Genomic DNA, 19,232 nt, shown 5'->3' with positions numbered 1-19,232 from the left:
GCCCGGGGTCGTTTTTATCGCCAGCCTGATTGCCAGGTTAGGGATACCATCCGGTCTCGATGCCTTGCTCACCTTTAGGGGTTTGGCGATCACGATGATTCGTAACCCTTGCCTCCTCCTCAACCTCGACACGCCTGTCGTCGCTCACGGGTTGGATGTTCGGCAGGCTGGCCGACCATCCCTGGTCTATGTCTGAGATACTGGAACGTCGAACGTGAGGCTCGACCGTCGGAGGCCAAGGGCTTGACGCGGACGGTGAAGAGCGTAGAGCCACCAACAGAAACAGGAGAGAAATTGAAGAGTATAGACAAACTGTGGATTTCCTAAGCCTTCACGAGGTCAGTGAAGCTTGTAAGGAGCTAAGCACCGACTCGATTGCAGTAATTATCGATTATAACATGCTTAAATTCTGCTGAAAAGAATCTCTTCCGCATCTTATTTCATAGACTGAGGTCGTTGCAGGAAATCTTTTGACGTAGGACTACGTCTTTGTTTTCTATACTAGATTACATTTTGTGAAATTGAAAATGAAACTAGCAAATGTTGCGTCAGATTTCAAACGATTATAGCAAGCGAACGATTTAATGCATCTTAGTCATTTTTATGTCGGTGGATAGATAAAATGTGTAACAATTGTTTGATATAATGTTTAACATTGTTGCTTTACTGCTCAATGGTGAAAAAAGGTAAAATGTTCCAAATTCAAGCTTTCCCATACATTTTCCTTGCTATTCTCTTGTTTCCCGAGCGCGAATAACAATAACATGGACGGAATAAATTCCACTGCCTACATATTCTGACTCAACACAGTGTTTTGTTCCGTTTGTCTTTCTCTAAGCTGCGTGGCCACGCCCTCATGGCAAAAATCTACGCTGAACTCGATACAAAAGACTGCGTGTAGAAAATTTAGCTTCAGTCTAGTTTGTCGCACAATAGCGAGTGGAGTATAACTGTTGGAGGTATGCGACATTGAGAAACGAGAACTGCATACGAGTCAACTTCCAGGCACTGCGGAACATGTTTTCTTTATTTTACATACGGCAGCAACAGTTACCATCGTACGCTGCAGGATATTTTGCTGGCATAGCTACTGGAGGGCTCAGCGGAGAGCAAATTTTATTCTGCGCGGCCAAGGAAAATATTCAATGCTACCGGTGGTGGTGCGATCATCAACGTTCTGTAGCACACATTTCGAGCTGAAGGTTATAGAATCAGTTCTTGTCAAAACTATAAAGGCTTGAAAATAAGAGTTATGGGAATTTTCACAACTACTACTAGTGTGAAATTTTCATGTATTCATGCATCGTTATTTTTACAATGACGACCATCAAATATAAATGGTAGTGTTGCCTATGAGCAGTTTATCGCACCATGTTATATATATATATTTAGTCCTACGTCACCATTTCATACAATCCCTAGGGCTGTATACCTTGTAGTATTTTGGTAGAGTATCAATGAGATCTCCGAGAAAAGCATTCTACAACTGGCCAAACGTTCATTTTGCGACAAATCCTTGACATCTGTATATCGACTTCAAGGCGGTGTATGGATTCTGTTAAGCTCAACGAGTTATGCCAAATTATGCTTGAACACGGTTTCCCAACAAAACTGATTAAACTGATTCGTGCCACCCTCGACGGTTTCTCACCAAGCGTCATGATAACGTTTGCGGTAAAAAAATAGACAAAAATTGCCGATTTTTCATGGGTTTATCATCAATTATAGTAACCCATGAGTTAGAATTTGACAGCTCTATCAGTCAAACTCTAACTGTGATGACGAAAAAAAGTAAAGCTACTTTATTTAGAAGAACGGTACCCCCCGCGTCAAAAACGGACATCGTGCGGCACTTTGTGGACGCCGGGTTGCGGCATCTACAACATCTTGATATTATTGGACAACGATCAGAGTATCAAAAGAAAGCTCGGTTCCGGAAGGCCAACGACCCTCTGCGACAGAAAGCTTCAAAGGATGCTGAAGTAGGAGACCCAGGGGAAGGTGGCTAAATCGCTGCGTGCACTTGGCCGGGAGGTTGGTGCATGCGGTTAAAAAGTGAAAAAGTATCTGGAGAACAAGGACATACATGTCAGGAAGCGGCAGTCCCGTCCACTGATCTCGGAGCTGCACGCAACGACGCAGTGACAGCGGTTGAATAAGATGGTCAAGTCGATTTTCCCGGCGACTCACGACGTGGCAGTGGTGATGGATGACGAGTTCTTTCTCACCCTGGATGGCAACGACTGGCAGGGCACTTCGTATATCACTTCCCCCACGAAGGAAGTTAGCTCCGAGGTGAAATTTATTTCACACACCAAGTTCCCCAAGAAGGTGCTGCTGTGGCTGACAACCAGCGAGAAGGGGATGTCAAAGCCGCTCTACTTTCGCTCCGGGCTGGCCGTGAACGGGGAAATTTATGGTACGAAGTGCCTGCCAGAAGTTGCGTCGTTCATCAAGAAATACCATAAGGGCGAAGACACGGTGTTCTGGCCAGATTTGGCGTCGGCCTACTACTCGAAGCGATCGTTGGATGAGATGGAGCGGCTGAATATCGATGTGGTACCGAAATCGGCGAATCCGCCCAACGTCACCCAGCTGCGTCCCATCGAGAATTTCTGGGCAAACTTGAAGCGCAAGATCTATTCCAACAATTTTGTCGCGAAAACGGAGGAGGAATTAATAAAATACGAAGAATGTGCTTAAAAACATGCCTACACGCATTTTTTCGTCCGCAATGGCAAATGTCCCGATTTACTATCGGAAGGCCGCTCGCAAGGGGGTAGATTTTTTTTTGCAAATAAGATAATATAATTACCATTAATGGGAAATTTATCCAACTCAATTATGTATCTGTCTTAGTATTTTTTTCATCACTACCTGGAAAAAGTCCTTTTTTTATCGCAAACGTTACTTACCTTACCAAATAGCCCCAAAGCGTGATGTGGCCTTTTCTGTACGTAAGAATCGTCTACATTCCCCTCGGTTCATGCTGTTAGCCAGCTCTTCAGTCCTGCAGTTCATGACGAATTGGTTTCAAAAAACCAACTTTACCGGGCTATCGTCCGACATCCTTAAGACATGCCCAGCCCACCGCAACGTGCCAATCTTGGCGGTGTGAACGATAGATGGCTCTTCAAGCATCTCCTGCAGTTCATTCGCCTTCTTCACGTTCCGTACTCCATCTGCAGTCCACCGAAGATGGTACACAACACCTTCCGCTCGAAGACCGCAAGGCCACGTTGGTTTCCTCGTAGGTCCCGTTGTCGGCAGTTATCAGTGAGCCCAGATACACGAACTCGTCGTCCACCTTGGTTTTATCACCACCAACTTGAACTCGAGGTGGGATGATAGCATTGTCTTCTCGTGAACCCCTCGCTTTCATATATTTAGTCTTCAATGCATTGATGACCAGTTCAATCCGTTTGGCTTCGGCCTTTAATCCGAAGTATGTACCCGCCATCTTTACAATGGTCCGAACCACAATGTCGATATCATCCGTGAAGCAAGAATATTGTGCGACTAGACTCGTGTAAATCTCTGTAGGCACGAGAGACCATTGCATTGCCTCAAAAGTGCCCCGATACTCGAACTACACACATGACTCGATCAACCGTCGATTTGACCAACCGCGTTAGTTTGTGCGGAAATCCGTATTCGTGCATAATTTGCCATAGCTGGTCTCGATCGATTGTGTCTTAGGCCGATTTGAAATCGATGAATAAGTGGTTTGTGGGCACGTTTTATTCGCGGCATTTCTGCCGGACCGCGAATATCTGATCCGTGGTTGCGTAGGCACTCATCATTCCCGCCTGGTAGTGCCCTACAAACTGCTTCGCAAATGTTGATAGTCGATGGCAGAGTATTTGGGAGAGTACTTGGGCTTCGTACACAAATTAGGTAATGCTAAAAATCTAGATTTCAGACACTCCCCCCCCTATGTAACGATAGGTAACGTTCGATATGGCTCCCATAAAATTACGTAACGCTGTAAAGCCTGACCCACTTCCGAAATTTTCAACTTAGAGCAAACATAACAGTTAGGTAACTGTCTTAACTGCCCCTCCCCCCCTTCCCCCTACGTAACAATAAGTAACGCAGACTCAAGCCCCCTCCCCTCCTTCATGCGTTACGTAATTTGTGTACGACGCGTTGAAGGTGACGTTCAGCAGAGTTATTGCCTGGTAATTGTAGCACTCCAGCTTGTCACCCATTTCGTAGATCGGACCTTCAATACCATCGCGATTTACGATGCATGCATCGTACGCAAATTACGTGAGGCATTAAGACGGGGAGGGGGGTTAAGTTTGCATTACTTATTGTTACATATGGGGAAGGGTGAGGGTTTAGTTGAAACAGTAACGTAACTGTGATTTTCTTCAAAATCGAAAATTTTTGGGGGATTAGCGTTACGAGGGGGTCTAAAATCTGGATTTTTAGCGTTACGACATTTGTCTACGACGCCTAAAAAAGAAAGGATGGTTCAGTGTGACGACTATGAATGATGAGGATATCGAGGGGAAAGATTAGAATTTTGCAAATAGGAGTAAAGCAAGTAACCCAGTGAACTCCAGAAAAAGGTAGATCATATGCCGATATGCGAGATTGCCTATTACGGCAGGTGCATCCCCTCCTATTGTTTGTCAGTTTAGTCTTCGAAATGTGAGAGACGAATTCTACAGAAGATATTTGGGCTCGAGAAATTTGAATCTGCGTCACGCTGGATTTGATAGCGCTAATCGTATATTCATCAACGAAAATTTGTCGGAGGAGGCGAGAAGAGTTCGAGCCGAAGCAGTTAAACTAAAGCGACAGGGCCGCCTACAGAAAGTTTTTACGAAGAACGGTGTCGTGCATATAACAACAAGTGATACCGAGCGCGCCGAAGCGTTCTACTCTGTTGAGCAGCTGATTACAAAGTTCAGATAACCCTATCCATTAATGCTTTCTCTTCCTACACTCATTTTCCTGTGCATCTTTCCTTAGATATCCCTTCTCTCCATCCACTCCTAAAAGTTAAACGGTAATAAAGAAAAATCAATCACCTATCCTCGCAAATATCTTTTTTCCTTACTGTGTTCTCCCATGAATCCGATCCTGTGATCCGTGAGTCTTCCTCTCCTAAAAGTCAAAAGTTTTGCTGCTGGGCTGCTGGAGCTTATCGACTGTGATAGTGCGATTTTCTTACATTGCCACTGGAGGAATCTGGATGCAAGATCGAATGCTGTTGCTGCTGTTGGTGCTTTTTGTTTTCGTTCGTTTTGCGAAGAACTCATGATCCGCTGGTGTTACAATGCGTTGATTGGACTGTGATAATTGATCTGAATGAATTGCGTTAGTATTAGATGTAGGTTTAGTTTGTGTTTCCTCTCTACTGAGTTATACTCTGTGCTGGTAAGTGGTGTGGGTGCGTTTCGTTTGAAGATTGCGCGTTATGTAATTGATGATTTTGGGTAATCCAACAGACAACAATGCCTCAAACTCTAACATTCCTAGGGCTGTATTACACGCTGCTTTGAGCAGTGATAAATTGAATGTTTGTCACATCAATGTGCAAAGTTTATGTGCACGCAAAATGGTAAAATTCGACGAAATAAAATCAATATTTTTTAACAGCAAAATGGACATAATCTGCATGTCGGAGACCTGGTTAAATGAATCGATTAAAGATAATATGATTTCTATTGATGGTTTTAAACTGGTTCGACATGATCGAAATAGGCATGGAGGTGGAATATGTGTTTATATTAGAAAGCACATGTTCTGTAAAGTTACCCGTCGGTCAGAAGATCATTCAACAGAGTACTTACTACTTGATTTAAAATGCGGTGATAAGAAAATATTGTTAGGAGTTTACTACAATCCTCCGAATGATGATTGCTCAAACGTTTTGCTGCAGCACTTTGATGAATTTGTCTCAAAGTATGATCTCTGTTTCTTTGTAGGTGTTTTTAATACCGATTTACTTAAGGATTCGAGTAGAGGTAAACGTTTTCGGGATATGCTTGATGGTACTTCTTGTACATGCATTAATTCAGAACCGACTTTTTTCTTTAATACTGGCTGTTCTTTACTTGATCTGATAATTTCTGATTCCCCGCACGTAATATCTAGGCAGGATCAAATTTCTCTACCTGGTGTATCTAACCATGACTTACTCTTCTGTTCGTTGGATGTACTGCCTGAAACTCGTACGCAGGCAACATTTTATCGTGACTATTCCAATTTCGATACTGCTGCACTTAATGAAGCCTGCCAATCTATAAATTGGAATGAAGCGTTGAGTATTAATGATCCTGATATTATTGCTCAACTGCTCAACACTCATCTGTGTTATTTACACAACAATTTTATACCATTGAGAGCAAGTAGGACAAAATCAAATCCGTGGTTTACCAGTGATATAGAAATAGCAATCATCAATAGAAATCTGGCTTATAGAAAATGGAAGCATACGAAACTTACTGAAGATTTGACCCTATACAAACGTGTCCGGAATGTTGTCAATGACTTGATCAAGAGGGCTAAACAGGAGTATGAAAGAAGTAAATTCAGGACAGATGTTCCCTGTAAGCAGCTGTGGAACAATATTAGAAAGCTTGGTGTGACTAAGAATGAGGAAACTGAGAATGTTGAGTATACCGCACAAGAAATCAATATGTATTTTATTTCCAATTTTTGCGCGGATCAATCCCCCTTGCTACCAACAAACGACTTCAATAGATTTGGTTTTCGATTCGTTACTGTCGACGAAGTCATAAATGCAATTTTTTCAATCAAGTCAAATGCGTGTGGACCGGATAATATTCCAATCGCGTTTATTAAAATTATGTTGCCTTGGATCTTGCCAGTTATTAATCACTTGTTTAACACTATTCTGTGCACTTCAAAGTATCCCAGGGAGTGGAAGTTAGTGAAAGTAATTCCTTTAAAGAAGAAAAATAATGTATCCGACATCGCGAACTTTAGACCCATTAGTCTTCTTAGCGCGCTATCTAAAGCATTTGAAAAATTAATCAAAGCACAAATTACGGATCACATTCAAGAAACGGGTTTGCTCAGTCCTTTTCAGTCAGGGTTTCGGAAACATCATAGTACTGAAAGTGCATTACTTAAGGTTCATAATGACATTGCACAGGCGGTAGATAGAAAGGGGATCGCTATTCTACTTTTGATAGATTTTGCAAAGGCGTTTGATCGTGTTTCCCATAGTAAACTCTTAAATAAGCTATCATCTTCATTTGATTTCTCTACAACGGCAATCAAGTTAATTAGGTCGTACCTTACGGAAAGATACCAAGCTGTTTTCTGTAATAATGTTCTGTCTTCTTTTTAGCCAATTTTATTTGGCGTCCCACAAGGATCCGTCCTTGGTCCACTTTTATTTTCGCTTTTCATTAATGACTTGTCTACTAGCCTAGATTATTGCTCGATTCACTTGTTCGCGGATGACGTTCAGGTTTACTTTTGTACTAACCATAACTATGACGTTAATGATGTTGCTATGAAAATTAACCACGACTTGAACAAAATATCGTTATGGTCGAATACAAACCTTCTATTTGTTAACCCCCAGAAAACTAAAGCTATACTGTTTCCCAAAGCTTTACTCACTCCTCCACAATTATATTTTCAGGGTGAGCATATTCAATTTGTAGATAAGGTAAACAACTTAGGAGTTTTTTTCACACGTCAGCTTAAATGGGATGCCCACATTAATGCCCAGTGTGGAAAAATTCATGGCGCGTTGAAACGTCTGAATTTAGTTACGAAACACTTACATATTACAACAAAGCTGCGGTTATTCAAATCATTAATACTCCCTCATTTCATTTACGGTGATTCCCTTTTCGCTAATTCTGCTGTGGGTGTTTTAAATAAGCTTCGTATGGCTCTAAATGCATGTGTAAGATATGTATATAATCTTCCCAGATATTCGCATGTTTCACATCACCATGCAGCTCTACTAGGTTGCAGTTTCTCACATTTTTATAAATACAGATCTTGTCTTTCAATTTTTAAAATCAATATGACTAAGAAACCTGCGTATCTTTTTTCGAATTTGATGCCTGTAAGAAATCTCCGAACAAGAAACTTTTCTGTACCGCGTCATAGAACCTGTGACTATGGCTCAGCACTTTTTGTTAGAGGCATTGTTCATTGGAACTCGTTACCGTCTTCAATCAAATCTATTACAAAATTAGCAGTCTTCAAGCGCAATTTGCTGGCATGGCTCAACAGTACAAATTAAATTAAAGAATTAAAATAAGAGGAAACACAAAATAAACTTACAAATAAATAGTTTTCAAGTTGGAAGCTACATGAAAGATAGACAGCCAATCAATGATAAATCTTTTTGTAACATATTAAAAGGCATTGCCTTACGTTACATATGTTAATAAATAAATAAATAAATAAATAAATAAATATGCAGGCACAGTTCGAGGAACAGCAGCGAGCGTACCAGGCGATACTTGAAGAGGAGATGAGCATTCCTGCCGCTCCATCAATAGCAAGTCAGACGACGGTAGAAGGATTATATAACCGATCACTGAATGAGGTTCATAGAGTGATGGCTAACATAGAAAAGCAACTTGTGGAAATGTCAAGTGTGGGCGAAATCTTCCAGATGGTCTCGAGGTACGATACTGGCCTAACAAGCCAGTCGTCGTAGGTTCGAGTCTCGGCTCGGGAGAGACTGTTAGTGTCAGTAGGATCGTAGCTTCGCAATTGTCCTGTGCACTAAACAGTTGGCTGCGAAGTCTGTGTACAGCAAACAGAATTTTCGCATCGGAATGTAGCACCAAGGCTATAATTCATGCAAACAGGTTGGAAAAATTGTACAAAATTGCGAAGGCCATGATCAAATAATTACGTATGGCGGAGTTAAAACTGAACAGAGGGAAATGTTTTTTCAAACAAAAAAGTGTAAAATTCCTGGGCCTTTTTATAACAAGCTGATCCTGAAAAAACTTACAGTTATTAGTAAACTCCAAACATTTACAAACAAGGTTCAACTGCAAAAGGCATTTGGCTTGGTAACCTATTATCTAGGGAAATTCGTTTCAAAGTTATCAGCAGTGACCGTTCCGTTGCGAAGACTTCTCGTCAAGGATGTTGAATGGAAATGGGATAATCGACAAGAAGAGTCATTTCAGAGGATTGATTCTCTCATGCAATCGGATGGTCGAGCGATAGCATACGCATCGAAGACGTTAATGTTTTAAGATTATCCGCAAATTGCTGAGAAGGCAACTCTTGCTAAAAATTTCCCCAATACATCTACGGTAAAATACCTAAAAAAATACGGTAAAATACCTAAAAAAATGAAACTCGCAGCCCTCCGAAGACACAGCAAGTATCGTATGGACTCTACCAGGGCCAGCTATATGTTAGCAAACGCTGAATATAAGCAACTGAATGATCGTCTGTACAACGCTTATCAGGACCATCTGCAAAATAACCTCTAGAATAACCCCAAAAGTTTTTGGCGGTACGTCAACAACCAAAGGAAGGAAACCGGATTACCCTCTACGTTGACTACTGGTTTGCTGGAAGCTGAATCAACTGTGGATACTGCCTACCTCTTCCGATCTCAATTCAGCAGCGTTTTTACCAATGAGCTTCTAGATCCGCAAGACGAGGCTGCCGCTACCAGAAATGTTCCCCGACTGACGGCATCTGGTTCGCAAATCGTTATCACCGATGATATGTTCAAAGCAGCAGGTATGGATCTGAAGTGTTCCACCGGATGCGGCCCAGACGGGATTCCTTCGCTTGGCATAAAACGCTGTATACACTCACTTACAACACCGCACAGTGGTTCGATTTGTATGGCAAGGGCGGTCATAAATAGTTTTTATACAATTTAATCTTCGAAAACAAATGAAATCCATAGAAAAATGTGTTTTTAGACTAAATCAAGCATATCGAAGGGTTTGAGGTTGTATGGTGAAATAAGAATTCATATTTTTATCAAGATATTCAATAAATTATATTATATTTCATCTTTTCCAAACAAATTCGAACAAGATATCGTTTTTTAAACACTTAACAAGCTCAAAACTTCATGTGGCAGCTTTGGTTTGTTGGAATTCGATGATTGTCTCAAGCTTGAAATAAAGGGATCTGAATTAAGCAATAATCTTTGCAGTAGGTCTGTGTTAGTGGTTATTCGCGATATTTTACGAGTGTGATTCAAGCGGAAATTTATAATATTTTTGTTATTTAATTCTGCTGCTTCTTCTGAAAGTTCGCCAATTGAATCCAGTGCATGATCGATAACTAGATCACTGTGTACTAGCACTTTATGCACCGAAGGTGGCAAGTAATACCAGGGATATTGGTCTACCAACATTCGAGCAGTGGTTATTGCGTATTCCTTGACCTTACCGTATTAATCTCACATCCATATGACAAGCTTTGCAGAATAGTTCTACACCTTTCCAATAACTGCTTATTAAGGCCGGTAATCTCTGCTGTATCTTTAGAAAATTTAAAGAACTTTCTGGCAGTATTTCCATCATTCGATGTATCGCTTCCACCACTTTTAGGCTTATCAACAATTAATTTAAGTCGTTTTCTTAAACCTAACTGAATGGCCTATTTCCTGGTTGCTACCGCTTCTTTCTCTTTCATTGACCGTGCTCGCCATTTTTGAATATCTATACGATACGATACATGGAGTAGATACTCAAAGAATCTGATCCAGGAATGAAGTGGTGATAAACCAAACTCGAAGCCTATGTCGTTTAAAGGTTTTCGCAAGCTCTCTTCGCTGTTATTCATTTCCGTTGGCTTCGCTCCTGATAGATAGCATCTAATAAACACATACATACATGGTTATTTCTTGAAATATGATCAGAAATTAATGAAGAATACCTGCATGAGGAAGTCTCGCAAAGCGCACCGCAACATTTTCCGTCAATCATCGTTAACTGTAGTTTATGTTCAATTTGGAATATGCCACTTTTCGAATGAACAGTTGATGGAACCAGAGTTTCAATTTGGTTCTGGATACATCGTTTTTCTTGAATCGTTAGCTCCTTAGTCTCTTTCGCAAATTGTAATCGAATAGGACGGCAGAATCTGGTACTTGAAGGAGTAGCATTTTTCCATATAATTTCATCATCCACCAAAAGACGAAGCGGGACATACGAAGTAACAAAGAGATTGCTATCTTCAGAAGTGGGATCAGAAAAAGATTGTTTATACTCGATCTGTCCACTTGACTCATCGAAACCCCATTTTCCGATTAAAATGGCTCCTTTGTTTTAATCTGAAGACACTTCCGTTAGAATATTTTCTGGTATCGACCGAAAAAATTCGTGATGCCGTATGATCCAACAGGCTCTGCAAATTAACCTCTGAAACTGTCTCAGAGACTGCACGTTTTTCAGGATAGCATCTTTTTTTGCATTTAACACGCTATAATAAGACGGTAAAACATCGCAAGAGAACTTGTTGTTTACAAATTGTTTTATCGTTAAATATTGATGCTTCGTCAATTTCGTTTCAACAATCAAAGTAACTACCTCATCAGGATTAATATTTACTGAACCGATTGATTTACTCGAATGAGAACAATGACGCGAAAATCGATAAGCAGAAGAGTTTGTTGCAGACAATTCGGCAATTCTCCGGCGTTTTGAACGCGGGCTACACGCGCTGTATTCTTTCCTAGGCCGCCCTCGCGGCACGATACTTTGGAACATGCTATCAGATACTTGAAGTTCCACCTGATCTTCTTTGTTTAACCAACACTCGTTTTCGGCAACAAGTTCTCGTCGACAACTATAAAACTTTCCAAAGGGCAGATAATTTGTTACAGATATAATCAATGCGTGTCTTCAAAACATCCGTCTTAAATTTCAGGTTATGTTCAGCTTGTGCAATAACTGCTTTACAGGACTCAAACACGTGGCACCTCTTCTCCATTGCACTTCCAGCTTTGGAAGACCATATTTTCAATATTGATAAACGTTTGAAAACAAATTTGTGAGTTAGACCTGAAAATTCCAGAACTCTTCTAAGAAACTATGTAAAAGGCATATTTTTCAAACGAAAGAATAACTATCTTTAACCGCTTGCCACCAACTTAGATGCAAAAACCTGCAGCTGAAACCTTCAACAAATTTTGGTTAAGACCTAAATCTATCGTTTGGTGGTAGTTGGGTGATAGTATCTTGCACTAAACACATTTAAAAGTTTACATGAACTTTAGTAAGAGTGGCGCACTTTGGCTTTTTACTATGTTCACTCTTACGACTAATTGTGATTACAGTTTAGCACAAACCTATCTAAACACTACCGTAAGAGCAAAACATACCTGTTTTCTGAAGGTTCATGATGAAAATGAGAAAATAAAGCAACTAGATTTGTTCCACAGCGGGTATATACACAATGTAAAAAAACACGCACTGCTCAAGCTGATTATGCAAGTGTCAAACACCTTCACTTATCTCGTGCTTAAATGTAAACTGTTCACGAAATAGGCTAACAAAAACAGTTTTTTTGCATGCTCGGGTTAATTATCAATGCATTAAATCGATGATAACCCGGAAACGCGTTTTTTTTTTAATTTTTGTCCTATGGGCGAACCAGTGTGCACCGCTAACCACAGTATTAAATCGCTCTCTGCGTACAGGAGTGTTCCCTACTTGCTGGAAAAACTCGTATGTGTTCCCGGTCTTCAAAAAAGGCTGGGAGCTAGTCGTCTCGAATTATCGCGGAATAGCTGCGTTGAGTGCTATCATAAGCTGTTTGAGTTGACAGTGCTGCGCATGCTGACTCAGAGATATGTACAGTATATATCACCGGATCAGCACGGTTTTGTGTCTAAACGTTCCACAACGACTAACTTAACCTGCTTCACATCGTTTGTAATTCGCCAATTAGAAAATGGCCAGCAAGTCGATGCTTTCTACACCGATTAATCTGCGGCGTTTGATAAAATGAATCACCCGATTGCCATAGCCAAATTTGACAAACTTGGCATGAAGGATAATTTGCTTGTATGGCTCGAATCATATCGAACCGGAAGAAATATGTCCGTCAAAATCGGTGACCACATTTCCTCACCTTTTCCCGTTTGGTACGGTGTTCCACAGGGAAGTCATCTTGGACCACTTCTGTTCTTGCTGTACATGAACGATGTCATCTTTACCCTCAAGTGCTCTAAACTCTCCTACGCCGATGATTTGAAGTTATATTACACGATTAAACAGCCAAAGGACGCGTTGTTCTTGCAACAGTAGTTGGAAGCCTTCACTGACTGGTGTCAACTTAACCGGATATCGTTGAACGTATCCAAATGCTCGGTCATTTCGTTTAGTCGCAGAAGCTCCAACATCAATTTCAACTACGCTTGGCAGGTGTACAGTTAAAGCACGAATTGACGGTGAAAGACCTGGGAATTCTGCTTGATACCAAACTGAACTTCAAAGATCATGTTGCATACATCGTTTCGAAAGCCTCATCGCAGCTAGGATTCCTGTTTCGCTTTGCCAAGAAGTTTAAAAACATTTACTGTCTGAAAGCATTTTACTGTGCAATTTATCGGCCGTTACTGGAATATGCATCTGTGGTTTGGGCACCCTATAATCAGGATGGGAAGAACCGCGTTGAGGCTATTCAACGCAGATTCGTCCGCTTCGCTTTGCGCCACCTCAGGTGGGCAAATCCACGCCACCTACCCTGTTATGAAAGTCGTTGCTTGCTGTTCAGGTTAGAACTATTGGAGGATGGGCGCAACTTGGCTAAAGCGTGCTTCATAGCTGACCTCCTTCAGGGTAATATTGACTGCTCTTCGTTACTTAGCTCTTTGAACATCAACATACGCCGCCGCAACTTCCGATCGCACCCGTTCCTGAGAATCCGTCGTGCAAGGACTGATTATGGCCGTCATGAAGCAATGAGTAATATGTCTCGAGTGTTTAATAGCTGTTACCATGTTTATAACTTTAATGTATCTCGCGAAGCGAACAAACGTAGTTTTAAGCGCATTTTGTGTTGATTTTTAGCTGTTATTATTAGTGAGGTCATAGGGTAAACATATTACCTGTTGACTAAAAATAAATAAATAAATAAATAATCAATGGTTAACAATCTAGAGAGTGGTCTGAGAGAACAAGAAGATTAACATGTGTGTTGATTCGATTGACATACGAATATTCTGCGTAGACTTCTTTCAAAGCCATTGAGAACATTGCGACAAGAATCCAGGACTTAACATACCCGAGAGCAAGAAAGGTTTCTGGGAGATCCAAGTAGCGAAGAAGCCTCAAAAATATCTGTCCTTCGGAACACCATGGGAACGCTACTTTTGTCGATGCTCGCCATTCGGTCTTGCATTAGCACCGGAAATGATTCAGTATCAGATCTTGGCGCTTCTTGGTAGAATACCCTCCAATAGTGGTTGCATTATAGTGCCAGAAACACTTCAATGAAAGATCCTGAAGTTGACGCACGCTGGTCACTCTGGAGACATCCAGCAGTATGTTGATGAATACAGTATTGGCAAAAATACAGACAGAATAAACGCTCCTAATCGTCGTCTCTGACATTTTCCTCTCCGATGAATTTAAACTATCAGGATAGACTGTTGGCGACAAACGTTAACACCGAAAACGCTTACGTCTGCTTTCGGTATCGACGATAACGATAGTTTCTTCAAACATTAACGTTATCGGCGATAACGATAGTTGGTGCACGTTATCAGCTGAAATAATGTTTTATGTCAGATTTATCTGCTGTGGTGGTGAGATAGTAAGTCGACGAATACTTTGCTCACACTAACCAAAAACAATTGATAGTTGGTCTTAATACAGTTGCCATTTTGTTAGATTCTCGCGACTTGTTTTATACCATGCATGAACCTAGAATTGGGGTCTCCTCAAGCTCAGGCGGTTAGGCGGCCTGTGGGATGTTCAAAAAGACTGCTGAAACTAACAAGTGGTGTGTTAAAGTATTTCGCTAATCTGGTATTTTTAAAACCAAATTAGTAACTGAGGCTCTTGTGATATACTTAGGTAAATTGAAAAAAGTCTCAAGCTTGCGGATTGGCTTTTTTATTTTTCTCTAACAACAATTACTACAAACTACAATAAGATACAACGAAAGTAATTGTAGAACTTCTATTGTCTCGTGGGCCTGCAATTGAAAACATGATAAATGTCAAAAAATAATGATTTTACTAGATACGCACAAACTGATCAAATCCATATTTGCTCTCATAAGCGCCTGCTGCTCTAGTCTCGCATCGGAAAGCTGAGAGCGTGTTTGGTCAAACACTGAACCAACAAGCGAACACAAGCGCTCTACGCTTGCACTTGCGGGGATTGCAGTGTTATAACGCATGAAGAGGTTTTTCAGACGATGAAATTGCACTGGATTTCGGCTACCATAGCATTCCTCAATGGTATGTAAACCACATGCCAAATAGCGATTCAGCTCCTTTTGGCATGTTTCCATGCGCATTGTTTGAAATTTCGACTGACTTACGCCGAAAAATGCTGCTTCCTCATCAAGATCTGAGCAATCATTCTCCATTGCTTTTTTGAGATAGCTTTCACATCTATCAAACGCCTTCATTCGTTTGATGATTACTCTGTATATATCATCCCTATTTATATTCTTGAATGCATCCCATTCGAACATGAATGCCGGTATCAATGAAGCCGAAACAATCAATTCTTCATCTCTCAACATAACTCCGAATCGCTTGTCGGATTTCAACGACGAGATAACTGCATCTAAGAGGGGTAAACAGTATTTTAATGGCTCTCCGTCTTTACTACATTTTCCGTCCAAAGATCTCAATAAACCGTAAATGGTAGGTAGCAAGTAACCCATGTACATAAACTTATCTCTTTGAAGAATGTTTAGTGTATATACTATGGGCTGCATCACCCAAACGAATTCTTTCAAATACACCACCTCTGATGGCAACAACTTCGGCAGTCCTGTGCGTTCTAATATGGTATTCAACTTCTTTGGTGTGTTGTCAACTATGTTGCTAATCTGAAATGATCAAAAGTTAATTAACTAGGAAACAAACAAGATTCGAAAGCAAACCAAAGAAATGGCATCGTATTCGGAAATCCAATCTGATTTTACTGGAGTTATGAGGCAAACTCCTAGGCACTCCTTTATCACATCGGCAACCACGGAAGATTCACTCTGCTGCATCCACCAAGTCTTTAGCTTCTTTTGTACCGTTTCATTCATTTTGTTTAATTCATTCGACTCCTTGAACACCGCACTCACGTCTGTAGTAGCTACCAAGTTCAAAATGTGACACGCGCACCTTTGGTGTGCTGGAAGCGGTTTAAAAATAGCACCTTCATCAAGGAGAGTATTTACATCAAGTACAGTTACGGAACTTTCAGCATCTTCGTGGTCATCGACATCAGAATCATCAATAAAATCTAAAATTTTTGGTAATAATTAGCATCAGAGATTTGACCTCGTGGGTAAAACTTACCGTTGTTCGCAGACAGAGAGTGTTCACTTAATGCCTTTCGCAGATTAGCCGCACCATCAGTCGTACATTTACGAGCTTTGTATACAATATCGAACTCGTTATGAACGTTGTAGATTGCCATCGCCAACGTATCTGCCGTATGCCGTCCGGTGATTCTTCGTAAAGCCAAAGCAGCAGATTTCCTTTCCATGGTTTTATCGTCCAGCCAGTGAACGGTCATAGCAAGATAGCTCCGGCGGAACTTAGTCCAACAGTCTGCTGTGGTCGACACATTTTTTGCCGAAGCGAGATGAGCCTTCAAATTGGTCATCATCGCACTAAATTTAATATCCATTCGATTAGCCAGTGATTGTCGGCTACCGACTGATAGCCCTTCCGGAAGTCCTAGCTCGGCAACTGCCTTAAAGTAAACTGAATCCACAATCTTGAAGGGTAGTCCCTCAGCCATAATTAAATTATCTGTCGCTTCGTGCACATCCTGCTGGGTTATATCGTTATAGGTCAATCGGCTTTTTTTACATTCTACGCCCAGTTCATTTCGCACCTTCTCTTCAGACCATTTGTGTTTTCTCTGTGAGACGATTAAGAACAGGAATTCTAGAATAACAAAGGTGTACTTTATAATATACTTACCAGCAAGTGGGTCTTCATATTCGTTGCGGATGAGTAACCGCAACTCAAAATCGTCACATCCGGTAAACATACAGAACAAGTTACTTCGAAATTTTTTTCTGATTTTCGCTTTTTGAAGGTGAACAACTTTTCATAATTTTTCCATGGAATCCTCTCCCGTTTAATATTTGACTCCATTTCATCCGCCTTTTTTGTACGCACTGAAGTGAACCGAACGGAACGACAGCTATGAATGTTATGTTTGCATGACTCCATGCCAACTGCGTTTATCAGACGTTAGCGTCATCGTCGCTAACGATACCACACAGTATCGTCCTATGTGTTTACGATAGGGGTTATCAGTCAACAAACAGCAGGGGCACCAGTTCTCATCGATAACCATTCCAGGTAAATAGAGTTCTCCAGGCGCGTTTGTATTAGTGCGATGTATTCGATTTTTCTTCGTTAGCTGTAAGATTTTTTGTCTCCTGTGAGAACTGTCATCTAAAAGAGAGAATAAAAAACTACAGTGCAAAGCGGGCCGTGTCGTAGTGCTCGTGTTTTTTTCGCTTGGAGAACTCGTTACCGTTCCGGACTACGCTTTGCAGCTGAAAAGAAAAAACACTTTCCGAGCAGTTGCAATGGTGTGCGTAATACTAGAGGTAGCTGTCACTTCGTTTGGTTTTGGTCGTTATCGCCATTGTCTTTTTATCGCGTTTCTGCTCCTGTACGAAAAATTTGCCAATTTACCGAAAAATGCCGGAACTTAATATTAATTTGCAAGAATATGCATTGGTAGTGAACGATGAAGGTACGGTGTAATAATCAAAGGAAACCGACACATACGTGTAAATGTGTTGGTGTCTTCAAAACTGCACTCTATTTCTGTGTAAGTGTATTCCGCGGGGTAGCTACACCGCAGAAACGAAAACTATGTAAGAAACGCCCAGCAATAGAAGTTGATGATAATGTGTTGGTGCAAAATAAGCTGACTAACATCGCTATTGAGGTTGTAATCGATAACTTATCGTAAACGCCGATAACGATACTGTCTGCTATCGCTATCGACGATGACGCCAACGTCTTTAGACATTAGCGTCATTGCCAAGGACGGTAGGTACTGGACGGTATCGAATCAATAACGTTTGATAAATGAATTCACAGTTTGTTTTCACTTTGGCTGCTGTCTTGGATAGCAACACAAACAAAGCAGTAATTGATTCAATAGCAACGGATCGGTTCATTGCTATTGCATTGCAATACTTATGAATTGGGTGCTACTCGAGAATTTTTGCTTGCTTGAAATGTTATTTTCCAAAAGTAAATAGCAACGCTCGGTGCGGTTATTCGCCTTGACACCAGTCTTTTGACGTAGGACTACGTCTAACCGCACTATATCGAGATACATTCTGCGAAAAATAAAACCCAAGGTGTAACGTCGGAATGAAAGATTTCAAACCTTAATACTGATGTAACCACATGATGGATCACAATAGTCAATATGTCGTTGGATTGAAAAAATGATGGACAATTTTGTGATTCTTTAGTCATCATTATCACTTCATTGTTAAACAGTGAAAATTTCATAAAAGTTTCAAGGTCGAATTTTCACAAACAATGCACCAATCACATGCAAGCACGCCTGGCACAGACTTCATGAGTAGACACCAACTGCCTGCTGTGATATCCTGTATAGCAGAGGCAAAAAAAAAATTGACAGAATCTCCCCGTCCCAATAGGTTACATAATGTTTGCTTCCATGAGGCTAGACTATTTTGATGTCTTGAAGGTGAAGCTTTTTCGGAACGTTCATGACAACCTTCTCTATCAGACAGTTTAACGATCTGCTGTTGGAAGGTAATTAAAACTGATGTCTTGAAGAAAAACATGCTGGCACATGCAACAGTACTGCACCGAGCAGCTGGTCACTCGTCGTCCATCAGTGCAAAACTCGATGTTTATTTGTGTGCAGCCAAACTAAGTGAAGACTACATTGCCGACGCACAGTGAGGCGTGTTGGGTTAACGCGTAGGTATCGTGTTGTGATTTGGAACACAATCGAATTGCCGTTTGAATTGTCTTCTTCTTCTCCTTGTTTCGTATAGTAGCAAATATCAGTATTCAATATGATTATTCGGAT

At 40.9% G+C, this 19,232-nt stretch overlaps 1 protein-coding gene across 1 annotated transcript; it reads right to left on the bottom strand.

Moving 5' to 3' along the window:
* Window positions 1-15,050: 15,050 nt before the first annotated feature.
* LOC129723764 (uncharacterized) lies at window positions 15,051-17,798 on the bottom strand. Its single transcript, XM_055678172.1, has 6 exons — window positions 17,679-17,798; window positions 17,114-17,596; window positions 16,481-17,051; window positions 16,072-16,424; window positions 15,203-16,017; window positions 15,051-15,147 (listed from the first exon to the last, which is right to left on the bottom strand). The coding sequence occupies exons 2-6, from the start codon at window positions 17,366-17,368 to the stop codon at window positions 15,132-15,134; spliced, it is 2,010 nt and encodes a 669-aa protein (XP_055534147.1). The 5' UTR covers window positions 17,369-17,596; window positions 17,679-17,798; the 3' UTR covers window positions 15,051-15,131.
* Window positions 17,799-19,232: the final 1,434 nt, after the last annotated feature.

The sequence above is a fragment of the Wyeomyia smithii genome, chromosome 2 (genome assembly GCF_029784165.1).
Source record: "Wyeomyia smithii strain HCP4-BCI-WySm-NY-G18 chromosome 2, ASM2978416v1, whole genome shotgun sequence".
NCBI lineage: Eukaryota > Metazoa > Arthropoda > Insecta > Diptera > Culicidae > Wyeomyia > Wyeomyia smithii.
Note: the sequence above shows the minus strand (reverse complement) of the source record. Positions and strands in the feature narration are given on the sequence as shown.

Excerpts from the sequence above, each read along its gene's own strand:
- LOC129723764 (XM_055678172.1), bottom strand. The coding sequence starts at position 17,368 with ATGGAGTCATGCAAACATAACATTCATAGCTGTCGTTCCGTTCGGTTC. Across the intron at positions 16,425-16,480 it reads CTCTCTGTCTGCGAACAACG|ATTTTATTGATGATTCTGAT; the intron begins GTAAGTTTTACC and ends CAAAAATTTTAG. Across the intron at positions 16,018-16,071 it reads AATACGATGCCATTTCTTTG|ATTAGCAACATAGTTGACAA; the intron begins GTTTGCTTTCGA and ends TGATCATTTCAG.